Consider the following 13,902-nt stretch of genomic DNA (forward strand, 5'->3'; position numbering starts at 1 on the left):
GGGCGGGCATTGGCAGGGGAGCAGGTGAGCTGGCGACGAGGGAAAAGGGCTGAGGAAGCGAGCGGGCGGGCGTTGGCAGGGGAGCAGGTGAGCTGGTGGCGAGGGAGAAGTCCTGAGGAAGCGAGTGGACGGGCAATGGTGGGGGAGCGGAAGAGCCGGCAGCGGGGAAGGGGGGCTGAGGAGGCGAGCGGGGAGTGGGGGTATGAGGAGGCAAGCGGGCGGGCATTGGCAGGGGAGCAGGTGAGCTGGCGACGAGGGAAAAGGGCAGAGGAAGCGAGCGGGCGGGCGTTGGCAGGGGAGCAGGTGAGCTGGTGGCGAGGGAGAAGTCCTGAGGAAGCGAGTGGACGGGCAATGGTGGGGGAGCGGAAGAGCCGGCAGCGGATAAGGGGGGCTGAGGAGGCGAGCGGGGAGTGGGGGTATGAGGAGGCGAGTGGGCGGGCATTGGCAGGGGAGCAGGTGAGCTGGCGGCAAGGGAAAAGGGCTGAGGAAGCGAGCGGGCGGGCATTGGCAGGGGAGCAGGTGAGCTGGTGGCGAGGGAGAAGTCCTGAGGAAGCGAGTGGACGGGCAATGGTGGGGGGCCAGGTGAGCTGGCGGTGGGGAAGGGGGGCTGAGGAGGCGAGCGGGGTCTGAGGAGGTGAGCGAGCGGGCATTGGTGGGGGGGCAGGTGAGCTGGCAGCGAGGGAGAAGGGCTGAGGAAGCGAGTGGACGGGCAGTGGCGAGGGGGGCAGATGAGCCGGCGTCTGGGAAGCGGGGCTGAGGAGGCGAGCGGGGGTCGGAGGAGGTGAACAGGCGGGAATTGGCAGGGGTGCAGGTGAGCTGGCGGCGAGGGAGAAGGGCTGAGGAAGTGAGTGGACGGGCAGTGGCGGGGGGGCAGTTGAGCCGGCTGCGGGGAAGGGGGGCAGAGGAGGCAAGCGGGGAGTGGGGGTCGGAGGAGGTGAGCAGGCGGGCAGTGGCGGGGGGTCAGGTGAGCCGGTGGTGGGGAAGGGGGGCTGAGGAGGTGAGCGGGGAGTGGGGGTCAGAGGAGGTGAGCAGGCGGGCAGTGGCGGGGGGTCAGGTGAGCCGGCGGCGGGGAATGGGGGCTGAAGAGGCGAGCGGGTGGGCAGGCAGTGGCTGGGGGTGAGGAGGCGAGCAAGGAGTCAGTGGCTGACTTGTTCTACTGATCTGGTCTGGCTCCCAGCCCCTTTCCAAGGGTTGCAGCTGTCTGGAGGTGCTGCCTTCCACGCCTTCCTCAGTCACTCCTCATTCATTCAACAGGGCAACTGATTACAAGGTGGGGGAAGATCTTATTCTACTTCTAGTAAAAAAAGACATTTTTCTTTTAGCTTAATTATATTGCCTTAGGGGCCCCCATAACATATTGCCCGAGGTTCAATACTGCTGTTTCAGCAGGGCGGCGCTGGGGAAGGAGGGTTTGTTTCTGTGGGGTGGGCGGCGCTTGGGAGGAGTTGTTTTGGGGGGGGGCGGGTGGTGCTGGGGGGTTGTGTTTCAGGGGGGTTGGGTGATGCTGGCAGAGGTGGGGGGGTGGCGGTGCTGGGGGGGTTTCAGCCCTCAGCTGTTTTCTTTGGAGTAATATGGCCCTTGCCGCTTTACGAGTTGTGCAGGCCTGCATTACAGCATTTTAGTGCTAGATATGTGATCAGGCAAAATTCCTCACCAACGTTAAGCTCAGTTCTCAATCCTTTTTCTCTTACTACTTTAGGAAACTTCACAGAAACAGATTAACTTGATGTTCAATTTTGATTTTACTTTTCTTGTTTATTAAGTTTATGTTTGAATGAAATTCTTAGTCTATAGAAGTTGAATATGTTTATTGACAATTGTGTCTACCTTAATTTCCCTTAGAATGTATATTTGCAGTCATACATTAGCACCCAAGCAATTTCTTTTGTACTCTGCATAGCTCAACAATCTTGAAAATTTCACCATCATTATGGCTGTTTACCTACAGATTAATGACTGATTGGCTAATTTTTCTGACCATTCTTCCAGACTGGTATGCACTGTTGAGATATTTAAAGTTTTTTGATAATCAGTTGGAAGCTGTGGACAGGCATGTTAGGATAACTGAAATAGTTTAAGATACAAATAGTTAATACTGATTTTTAGTGGAAAAAAATCATTTGGAAGTCTAAGAATCCTTGTTATCTTTGAAATAGAAAAAGGGGAGCAAAGTAATTTTAGAATTTGATAGTTATTTCATTTTACAAAGACTGCAGCCACAATATGCTCAATGTGTCTAAATCAGGGGTAGGCTACCTATGGAACGAGTGCCGAAGGTGGCACGTGAGCTGATTTTCAGTGGCGCTCACACTGCCCGGGTCCTCGCCACCAGTCCAGGGGGCTCTGCAATTTAATTTAATTTTAAATGAAGCTTCTTAAACTTTTTAAAAACCTTATTTACTTTACATACAACAATAGTTTCAGTTATTTATTACAGACTTATAGAAAGAGACCTTCTGAAAACATGAAAGCTTAAATTAGAGTGAACAAATGAAGATTCCGCACACCGCTTCTGAAAGCTTTTAAATACCCAGGAAGCTTTCAAACCCTTACATAGGTTTTGTACAGTTTTTCCAAAGCTTCTTAGTCAACCTTTCCAATTAAGCATTGGCTGTCTTCAGTAACATAATAGTTCAACGAAGGCAAAACACAGAGCGTTACAGAACAATTTACAGGGGATTTATCCTCAGGAAGATATTGCTACATTTATTTTCAGGTCATAGAACTGCACATGCATACTTACGAGCTTCTTCAAATGTGTTTTTGAAAGGGTTTAACACTAATATTTTGCATGCTTATACCAATTTGGTTCAAATATTGAAATTCTATCTTTGACAGTATTGTCTAAATTCTCCCCAAGCCAGATTAAGCTGTACCGAGTTCAAGGTCACTCACCTTCCCCTCCCATTCGTTTATAGTCAGTGTGGTCTGAGGTATACAGCCTGTGGCATTCTGCTATGAAGTAGTGAAGCCTGCTCAAGTATGTACTTGGCATACAGAGGGTGTGACTTCAATGTTTTAAATGTGGATTGTGTGGTGCTATCTTGCTCAATTTCATTCTCCATTCACAGCCTCCAAGAAGGATATTTTTTCTGCTCTGTTAGCCAAAGAGGCTATTACTTCACTACTCACTCTCAGTGGTCTACAGGCTGAATCTGTAGTGCCACCAGCACAGTAGCTACTGAGATAAGAATGGATTCAGACCTTACCATACAGATTTGCCCTCAAGAACAGAGAAAGAATAAAATGAATTTATAGTTCATATTCTGAATACTGCTACCACCCGTTCATTGAAACATTTGCACCTATTGTTAAAATTAAGCAATTCCATTTCATTTACTCCCATCATCGTGGCAATATAATAATGTTGGGTCTCAGCTCTACTACTGATGCTACTATGTATGATCTTCATTAGGCCATGGTACTCTTTCAGTATGCTGATATACTCAAAGGAACATGTACTACGGTAACAGGGCACTTCTGTCTGCTCCTGAGATTCTTTACCATGGGAAACCCTGGTATAAGTGCTTTCCTGATTTAAATACTAATGAAAAGTCTGCCAACAGCAATACCCCACCCACAAGAGAGTACCACACAGACGGGAAGGGGCAGGTGTAGCCAGGAGCGCTGACAGCCTTTTTGGCACTCTAGGTGGTGGAAGATCCTGCCCCCAAAATACCACCAACAACCATGGTGGCCAAACATCCAGCCGCCACCCGCCAAATGATAGCGCCCTAGGTGACTGCCTAGGTCGCCAAATGGGTTACGCTGGCCTTGGTTGAAGCAAGGTGAGCTAACCATTTTTGTTCCTTGTAATTAGCTTTATGACTGCTCTATAGGAGTGCATGAGCAGTGAGAGGCGTCACTGTTATTCTGACCAGCTCAGCTGAGGATAAATGAATAAAACCAGACATCCTCAGAAAAGTGTTTTAAGCTTGGGTTGGATAACATTTCTTTCCTTCGCCTCCAACTCTGTCATTTTATTTAACTCCTTCCCAGCTAAAATCTCTTCCATTTGTCAACTGATCACAAATTAGGTAGCATGGATGTTGCCAATAATGCTGTCTTCACCGTAGAGGGAGGGAAACAATTTCTCTTAGAGCTAATGTATCATCTCAGACACTACTGTGGTCCTGGTAAGTACTACAATTGGCAAATGGCATGCATGATTGAACAACAGTATTAGCCCCTAGAAACAGTGGCAGTACTAGCAGAGTAATGGTTTATTAAATAGACTCATAGACTCTCAGGGTTGGAAGGGACCTCAGGAGGTCATCTAGTCCAACCCCCTGCTCAAAGCAGGACCAATCCCCAACTAAATCATCCCAGCCAGGGCTTTGTCAAGCCTGACTTTAAAAGCCTCTAAGGATGGAGATTCCACCACCTCCCTAGGTAACCCATTCCAGTGCTTCACCACCCTCCTAGTGCAAAATTTTTTTCCTAATATCCAACCTATTAGATTTCCATTTGTCCTTCCCAGTTTTATATTATCTTTAATCAAAGACTGAGTTTTAGGTAATCTGTTATAGAACATGGCTAAAAAACACATTCAACTAGACATCTAATCTAATTTCTGAAACAGTATTTTAAAGAAAGCATGCTTAGGAAGTGAAGGGAGAAACAACAACTCACCTAAAATGTAGATCGTCTTTTGATCACTTGCTTGTCCAAGCGAATTGGTCACTTTACAGACGGAAGTCCCAGCATAATTGTAAGTCAATGGATGGTTGAAATGCAAAGTATTATTTGAAGACATTAAACCTTCAGGCCATTGCCCATCCACCTGAATTAGAAAATATTTGGAAGTTTAAGCATTCTCAAAATTTACATGACAAAATTTAAAAGCAAAATGTATTATCTGACCTGGCTGGTGGCTCCTATCTTGAGCTGGGCTGAGCTGCTAGTCCTGGCTGGGCTTCGGACGATGGGACTTCCTCTTCCCCTGCATGGCATCTGGCATCCCCAGATTTCTCCCCCAGTTGTCGGGAGCTCTGCCAACTCACTCCTCTCCCTCCCACTCTCATCCCCCATATTTCCTATAGCCATCGCTCCTCAGCTGCAGAGGGAGGAATCAAGGTACAGGGAGCTGCTCCCCGAGCATCCAGACCCCCTTAGACCCAGAATCCTCCTGACTAGCCCCACTCCCCCTGCACCTGGTTCACCCCAACAACGCACCCTATCAAGCCCCAACCAGTTGCACCTGGATCCTGACCCCACGGGATCCTCACAATGAGCCCACATCTCACACTGAGCCCCAACCATCTTCACCTGGACCCTCCGGCAGAGTTCCATCAACACTGCACCCAGAACCATCCAACAAGTCCCTGTGCATCCAGATCTTCCCCTCTACCCAGATCCCTCACTAAGCCTCCCGCACCCAGACTGCCCCACACAGAACCCTCCCAACCCACACCTGGATTCCCCCACACTAAGCCCCTCCCCCCTTGGATCCTGCCTGCCCTATTGCACCTGGCACATAGGGTAGGGCCCTGGGGTGTTTCTGGGGCTCATTATTTCACAATTGGGTGCAGCCTCACTGCTCAGTCTGTGTCAAATTTTTAAGAAAATACTTTTTACTAGTAACAATATAGTTTTACTTCCAACAGGACAGAATTTAACTAATTCAGTCCCTCAAATCACCATTACTGGAAGTCTGAGACACAAAGTCAGGGTAATATATTTGGGCTTAATAAGACCTGAATTTATGTCTCAGGATTTCTCTGAAAGTTTAGATGAGGGAGCAATATTTTCAGAAAAACAGATGATTGTAGGAATAAAGTTACAAAACCCGAAGGACCACCTACAGCTCCCTGTCTTGTTAGTACATGCAAGGCTGATGCATGTGGAAATGCCTATCTTCCGCACCCCTATCTCTAGAGGAAGAGAGACGGACTACTATCAAGGGCCAACAATTCAAAGGTGTGGAGGAGGAAGAGCTTTCTGAGTATATTTGCAGCATTCAATGTAGCGCTTAACACAAATTCATTTGTATCTTGAACAGCCTGTATGATTTCACATATATATTGGCTCTGCCAGCTGTTTCTTGTTAATGTGCTGAGACATTTTTGTTTAGGGGGACCTTTAAATGATCCTTCACTGTTAATTAAGCAATTAGATGATTTTAGGGCACACAGGTGTTACAACTAACCAAAAAACGAGCAGAGAGGTTATTTACCTTTTACAGTAACTGGAGTTCTTCGAAGGATGTCCCCTCCCTGCAATGTGTGCTCCACATCACGATATACACATGGAACTTGCTCTCTTGATAGGAGTTTTCGGTCAGCAGTGTCTATGGATCCACATCTGAACCCTGAAAACCCCTGTGCCTTGATTCAAGAATAAATCGGGAGGGCACACCCAATGACAGTGCAGTTTCTTCTCAGCCATCAGTGTTTCAAGACAGGCTCTGAGGCAGAGGGGAAGGATGTTGGGTAGTGGCATATCCTTGGGGACACATGTCTGGAATAACTCCAGTTACTATACAAGGTAAAGAAAGCAGAGAGATTATCTGAGTAGTATCCTCATGGATGCTCCATGTCAGCAAACTCCCATCATGGAACAGGGTGCTGGGGAAGTGGATTCAGTATGGATCACAGGACAACATCAAATGCCATGTCAGTCCTGGAGGCAGGCAGGAAAGAGCGTAATGCAGGTAAAACATGGGTGACAAAGACCAGGTGGCTGCCCTACAAATAGACTCATAGACTCGTAGACTCTAGGACTGGAAGGGACCTCGAGAGGTCATCGAGTCCAGTCCTCTGCCCACATGGCAGGACCAAATACTGTCTAGACCATCCCTGATAGACATTTATCTAACCTACTCTTAAATATCTCCAGCGATGGAGATTCCACAACTTCCCTAGGCAATCTATTCCAGTGTTTAATTACCCTGACAGTTAGGAACTTTTTCCTAATGTCCAACCTAAATCTCCCTTGCTGCAATTTAAGCCCATTGCTTCTTGTTCTATCATTGAAGGCTAAGGTGAACAAGTTTTCTCCCTCCTCCTGATGACACCCTTTTAGATACCTGAAAACTGCTATCAGGTCCCCTCTCAGTCTTCTCTTTTCCAAACTAAACAAACCCAATTCCTTCAGCCTTCCTTCATAGGTCATGTTCTCAAGACCTTTCATCATTCTTGTTGCTCTTCTCTGGACCCTCTCCAATTTCTCCACATCTTTCTTGAAATGCGGTGCCCAGAACTGGACACAATACTCCAGTTGAGGCCTAACCAGCGCAGAGTAAAGCGGAAGAATGACTTCTCGTGTCTTGTTTACAACACACCTGTTAATGCATCCCAGAATCATGTTTGCTTTTTTTGCAACAGTATCACACTGTTGACTCATATTAAGCTTGTGGTCTACTATGACCCCTAGATCTCTTTCTGCCATACTCCTTCCTAGACAGTCTCTTCCCATTCTGTATGTGTGAAACTGATTTTGTTCCTTCCTAGGTGGAGCACTTTGCATTTATCTTTATTGAACTTCATCCTGTTTACCTCAGACCATTTCTCCAATTTGTCCAGATCATTTTGAATTTTGACCCTGTCCTCCAAAGCAGTTGCAATCCCTCCCAGTTTGGTATCGTCCGCAAACGTAATAAGCGTACTTTCTATGCCAACATCTAAATCGTTGATGAAGATATTGAACAGAACTGGTCCCAAAACAGACCCCTGCGGAACCCCACTTGTTATACCTTTCCAGCAGGATTGGGAGCCATTAACAACTACTCTCTGAGTACGTTATCCAGCCAGTTATGCACCCACCTTATAGTAGCCCCATCTAAATTGTACTTTCCTAGTTTATCTATAAGAATATCATGCGAGACTGTATCAAATGCCTTACTAATGTCTAGGTATATCACATCCACCGCTTCTCCCTTATCCACAAGGCTCGTTATCATATCAAAGAATGCTATCAGATTAGTTTGACACGATTTGTTCTTTACAAATCCATGCTGGCTATTCCCTATCACCTTACCACCTTCCAAGTGTTTGCAGATGATTTCTTTGATTACCTGCTCCATTATCTTCCCTGGCACAGAAGTTAAACTAACTGGTCTGTAGTTTCCTGGGTTGTTTTTATTTCCCTTTTTATAGATGGGCACTATATTTGCCCCCTTCCAGTCTTCTGGAATCTCCCCCGTCTCCCATGATTTCCCAAAGATAATAGCTAGAGGCTCAGATACCTCTTCTATTAACTCCTTGAGTATTCTAGGATGCATTTCATCAGGCCCTGGTGACTTGCAGGCATCTAACTTTTCTAAGTGATTTTTTACTTGCTCTTTCCTTATTTTCTCTTCTAAACCTACCCTCTTCCCATAAGCATTCACTATACTAGACATTCCTTCAGACTTCTCAGTGAAGACTGAAACAAAGAAGTCATTAAGCATCTCTGCCATTTCCAAGTCTCCCGTTACTGTTTCCCCCTCCTCATTGAGCAGTGGGCCTACCCTGTCCTTAGTCTTCCTCTTGCTTCTAATGTATTGATAAAAAGTCTTCTTGTTTCCCTTTATTCCCATAGCTAGTTTGAGTTCATTTTGTGCCTTTGCTTTTCTAATCTTGCCTCTGCATTCCTGTGTTATTTGCCTATATTCATCCTTTGTGATCTGACCTAGTTTCCATTTTTTATATGACGCCTTTTTATTTTGTAGGTCACGCAAGATCTCAAGGGTAAGCCAAGGTGGTCTTTTGCCACATTTTCTATCTTTCCTAACCATTGGAATAACTTGCTTTTGGGCCCTTAATAGCGTCCCTTTGAAAAACTGCCAACTTTCCTCAGTTGCTTTTCCCCTCAGTCTTAATTCCCATGGGACCTTACCTATCAGCTCTCTGAGCTTACCAAAATCCGCCTTCCTGAAATCCATTGTCTCTATTTTGCTGTACTCCCTTCTACCCTTCCTTAGAATTGTAAATTCTATGATTTCATGATCACTTTCACCCAAGCTTCCTTCTACTTTCAAATTCTCAAAAAGTTCCTCCCTATTGGTTAAAATCAAGTCTAGAACAGCTTCCCCCCTAGTAGCTTTTTCAACTTTCTGAAACAGAAAGTTGTCTGCAATGCAGTCCAGGAACTTATTGGATAGTCTGTGCCCCGCAGTGTTATTTTCCCAACATATATTTGGATAGTTGAAGTCCCCCATCACCACCAAATCTTGGGCTTTGGATGATTTTGTTAGTTGTTTGAAAAAAGCCTCATCCACCTCTTCCACCTGATTAGGTGGCCTGTAGTAGACTCCCAGCACGACATCACCTGTATTTTTTACCCCTTTTAGCCTAACCCAGAGACTCTCCACACTTCTGTCTCCTATGTCCATCTCCACCTCAGTCCAAGTGTGTACATTTTTAATATATAAGGCAACACCTCCTCCCTTTTTCCCCTGTCTATCCTTCCTGAGCAAACTATACCCATCCACACCAACATTCCAGTCCTGTGTATTATCCCACCAAGTTTCAGTCTGAAATTGGTCTATATTTGAAAGGGGTTAGAGTGAGTCTTGGTGGAATGAGCAGTAACTCTCAGCGGAGGACGGCAGATTAACAATGAAACTTCATAGAATGTGAGGGTGCAACCTTCAACTCATTTGGACAGCCCCTGGGTGCAGATCAGATGTCCCCTTTCATTCCTTCTGCAAGAGAGATGAAAAGTCAAGGGGCAACCCAAAAGGGCCTACTCCTGTCATGGTAAAAGCCAAGAGCTCTTTAAACATCAAGTGTATGGTGGTTCACTTCTCTGTAAGAGTGAGGCTCAGGGTAAATATTGGTAGATTAAAGTCCTGCTTAACTTGCAATTCAGAAAAGACTTAGGGACTGAGTTACCTTATTTTGGTAGAACACTGTATTCGGTGGGCCCACCATCAAGGTTCCAAGCTCTTACGTTCCTGGCCAAAGTAATGGTTACGAGGAATAAGGTCTTAAGGGCCAAATGAAGGAGGGAACAACTCCCCACAGGTTCAAATGGAACATTGATAACTAGAGTGAGGTCCCATGCTGATGTTAGTTCCTGGATAGGAGAGAAGAGGTTGAATAGGTTCTTGATACATTTGGCGGTGCAGAACCTTTTTATGGGAAGGTGGTCCTTGCCTACCACAATGCACAGGAATTGCTTGTGTGAGGGATGAATGGTGACATGGAAACAGGAATCCTGAAGGTTCAAGGAATAAAGCCTCCCAGACAGAGGGAATTATTGTTCCTAGGGTCATATTCTGAACGATCAGGAGCTGATGGAGGTGTTTTAAGTCCTGAGGTCCAAAATTGGTCTGCTCCCCCGACCCCTCATGGCGTGCCTTCTGAACAAGAAAATATCAAGAAGAGAATTCTATCCTGATGAAACAGAATCTTCTCACAATTAAGTCTGATGGGACATGTTCAATCTCCCCCAGAGCCAGGAGGAATTTTACCTCCCGCTTTAAGAACTCTTTGTGAGAAGGGTCCCTAAACAGGAATGGGGTGGACTGGATGGAGAAGCCCGTGAAAACTGCTTCTAGTATCCATCTGTCCAAAGTGATGAGCTCCCAGGAAGATTGGTAATAGGAGACAGAATCCCCATAAGGGTGGGAGGGGAATAAGTGCAATGTAAGATCCACAGCAAGAAACAGTTTACCACTATCAACCAATGGATCAAAGCAGACATTGAAGATTATCACTGGCTGGGAGATTGCGGAAGGGGAAACCCCTTAGGGAATTTGGTTTTCTTATGTGTGCGCAAGAGCAGGGGATGTTCAGCCATTCTCATAGGTTGGTAGTGGACTGGGCAAAAATATTGAGTTCTCTGTAACCTGATGTATTTTCTTTAGTTGCAGGTATACAGCTGCCTAGAGAACTTAGTGTCACCCAGTAGTTCTTCAGAGAATGGAGGGACCCATCCAGGTTGTCACTCAACAACGTGAGGGCCCTCAAAATGAAGGTCCTCTATAGTATTTTGTACCTCCCAGGGGAGGCCTGAAAACCACAGCTAGGAAGGTTGGCACAGGACTACTGCCATAACCATAGACCGTTATATGCAACTGACAATTGTAGAAACCCTGGAGAGATGCCTTGGCAGCTGTTTGATCCTCTGCAGTGAGGGCCTGAAATTGTTCTCTCTGCTTCTGAGGCATATATTCAGTAAGATGAGCATTTTTAATAAACTGAAGTCACATTTAGCCATCAGGATTTGATAACAAGCCACTCTGAACTACCAGGAGACCAACAAGCTATTCTTATGACCCAGCAGATCCAATCATTTTAGATCCTTGTTCAATGGTGTTGAACAGGATTAATGTAGTCTGTTCCATTCATTAAAAGGTCCTGACCACCAGAGAGCTGAGGGAATAAATACTGAGCCTCTTGGAGGGATATAATACTTTTTGTAGACTCATCTATACAGAAGTGCAACAGTGGATGGAGTTCACTACTTCTGTAGCAATAAGGACTTTGCCTCTGACTTTCAAAATGAAGGCTGAGTCAGATGTCAGTGTCAGAAGCTCTCTAGATGACTTCTAGGTATGCTACTGTGGTCACAGTACTGCAGGAAAGGGAGCCTCAGCAATATATGTTTGGACATGAGGTCTCTTCAGACCCAGATCAAGGAAGTGACTTTCTCTTTTTTTTCTGATTCTGGAGAATGGGGTCTTTCCTTGGGAAATCTAGCGCCTTTGGTTACTGCCGAAGGAGAGCTGGTCAATGGAACCAATATATTTGGGGATAACTCACCGCCTAGGTCTCAAAAAGCACTACAGAAATAGGAACGTATTTTTTTTCCTACCTCAATTTTTTAGATCTGTTTTTAAATCTTAAGTAGACTTTACATTTAGAGGGAATGTGGATTTCTCTCAAGCAGCAGAGAGGCAGGTTGAATCTCCATCATTCCAAGGGAAGGACTTGTGGCACACATGGAAAGGTTTGAAGTCCAGGGTCTACAGCCTAACCCACACTTGGGGTTGTGGATGAGGCCGGGAGGTGAGGGCGGAGGTGAGGGAGAGAACAGGGACCCAGAGGAAAGAAGGAATGACCCCTCTCAAAGCGTGAACTTGTGCTAACAGGAAAAAAAAACACTAAGGAGAAACTAAAATGAGAAAGGCAGAAGAAAGCAAAGGGCAGCCAGCTGCATAGTTCAACTCCTGGGCACGGACTGCTCTGTTGAAGACACTGGCAGTTTATTGGGGTATGAAGGTGAAGAGGGCATAAGTGCGGACACCACTGACAAACATCGCTGATCAAGAGTGCACGAGCAGGTAGCGTATCCTGATGTAGAGCACCCACAGGGACATTACTCAAAGAAGAATATATGTGTGTGTGTGTGTGTGTGTGTGTGTTATTTCCATGAGTGAAGTGTCAACACACTCTGCCATGCAACATCACATGCTACAACTACTTTTCATGAACAGTACCCTAAAAATTCAACATGTACAGTGAATGAACATCCTCAGACTTTCTCCCACATGAGTTCTTGCTGACTATAGGCCAGTGATTGCTAGACAACTATAGAAATGTTTTATTTCTGCAGCTTAATAGCTATCCTCCTTGCCAATCACAAAGTCTTCCTACCATAGGAGTCAAGTGGCTAAACATGCACAAATCTATACTTAAGTTATTTTTCATTGTACATGCATGGACTTTTGTTGTCATTTCATTGCATGAACACAACACACAGTCGCAATACACACTAGTTTGTCATCTCCCCAGCCAAACAAGGATTCATTAACCTTGTTGTGTACAGATTTGTCCATCTACTTCCAGGTTATTAAGATCACTCAGCATGTGTTATTACTAGTACTGAGAATATAACTTAGCCCCTTTGCCTTAAAATTCAGTGGACAAAACGCAAAAATACAGCTATTCTGCACCAGTTCAATTCAAACACATTAATAAGAATTTAAACTGGATTTGAAATCAACTTCAACTGAATTTTTTTCTGGGACAAAGAGAGATTCTAACTTTGCCTTCCTCAAATGAAATTACATTTTTCAGAAGCAAGTACAATACCCCATGCATGACAGGGCTCTCCAGCCTTGCATAATAGTGGTCTGACCCTCTGCACTGCAGCCCAGTATCCTGCCAATAAATTGCAACCTCAACTTTTTAAACTTGGCATTCTTATAATGATTAAGTTTCTGCCAAAGAGTTTATTACAAGAAATTTGTATACAAGTTAATCTACAATTTCTTGAAATTAAGTTCTCTGCTTTTACAAATCATGTTAGACTTGTCTGTACCACATGAGGAATGAAACTGAATCTGGGAATTGGTTTAAGTGTTATGAAAGCCCCTTTAGTGAGAAGGTTAACACATCTTGTAAAACCAGATTAGTTATTTGTCCTTATTACTTTTAACCTGCACCATAACATGTTGGAGAGGATAGGAGGGGTTTTTTTTAATCCAATTGGTTTAAATGTGATCCAGTTGAGACGACTTCATTATACTTGGATAGCATATTTTGTTTTGTGTTACTAGGTTTCATTCAAGAAACTTTGGTTATATGTTTATTATTATTAACCACACATTTCAAATACAATTTTTAAAAGCTTTGTCTACAACAGGCAGCTTTTAGCAACATTCCTGTGCCGCTACAGCTGTGCTGCTAAAAGTCGTGCAATGAGCGACTCCTGCCGACAAAGCACTGTTCACACTGGCGCTTTTCATTGGTAAAACTTCTGCTGTTTGGTGTGTGTGTGTGTGCGCACATGCAACACTGATAAAAGACAAAAGTTTTGCAATGAAGTTCCAGTGTAGACAACGCTAAAACTATTAGTCTTTTTTCTTCTAACTGATCCAGGAAGCAACTTGAGGCTACAAGGTGATACCACAGCTGATCTTTAATGCTTCTTACAGCACTATTACTATCAGTGATTCTCATAGCACTATTACTGTTGTCATAAAGAGATAGCTAAGGGTTAATGTTCTTTTACCTGTAAAGGGGTAACACC

The 13,902-nt window shown here is 44.9% G+C and overlaps 1 protein-coding gene across 1 annotated transcript in view; it reads right to left on the minus strand.

Moving 5' to 3' along the window:
- Window positions 1-13,902, minus strand: part of LOC115642547 (nectin-3-like) — a gene marked incomplete at its 5' end in the record, with an annotated part of 62,742 nt that overhangs the window by 14,389 nt on the left and 34,451 nt on the right. Inside the window, 1 exon segment of the mRNA XM_030546171.1 lies at window positions 4,633-4,783. Coding sequence (XP_030402031.1) covers window positions 4,633-4,783 — 151 coding nt within the window.

Source organism: Gopherus evgoodei, unplaced genomic scaffold (genome assembly GCF_007399415.2).
Source record: "Gopherus evgoodei ecotype Sinaloan lineage unplaced genomic scaffold, rGopEvg1_v1.p scaffold_41_arrow_ctg1, whole genome shotgun sequence".
Taxonomy (NCBI): Eukaryota; Metazoa; Chordata; order Testudines; family Testudinidae; genus Gopherus; species Gopherus evgoodei.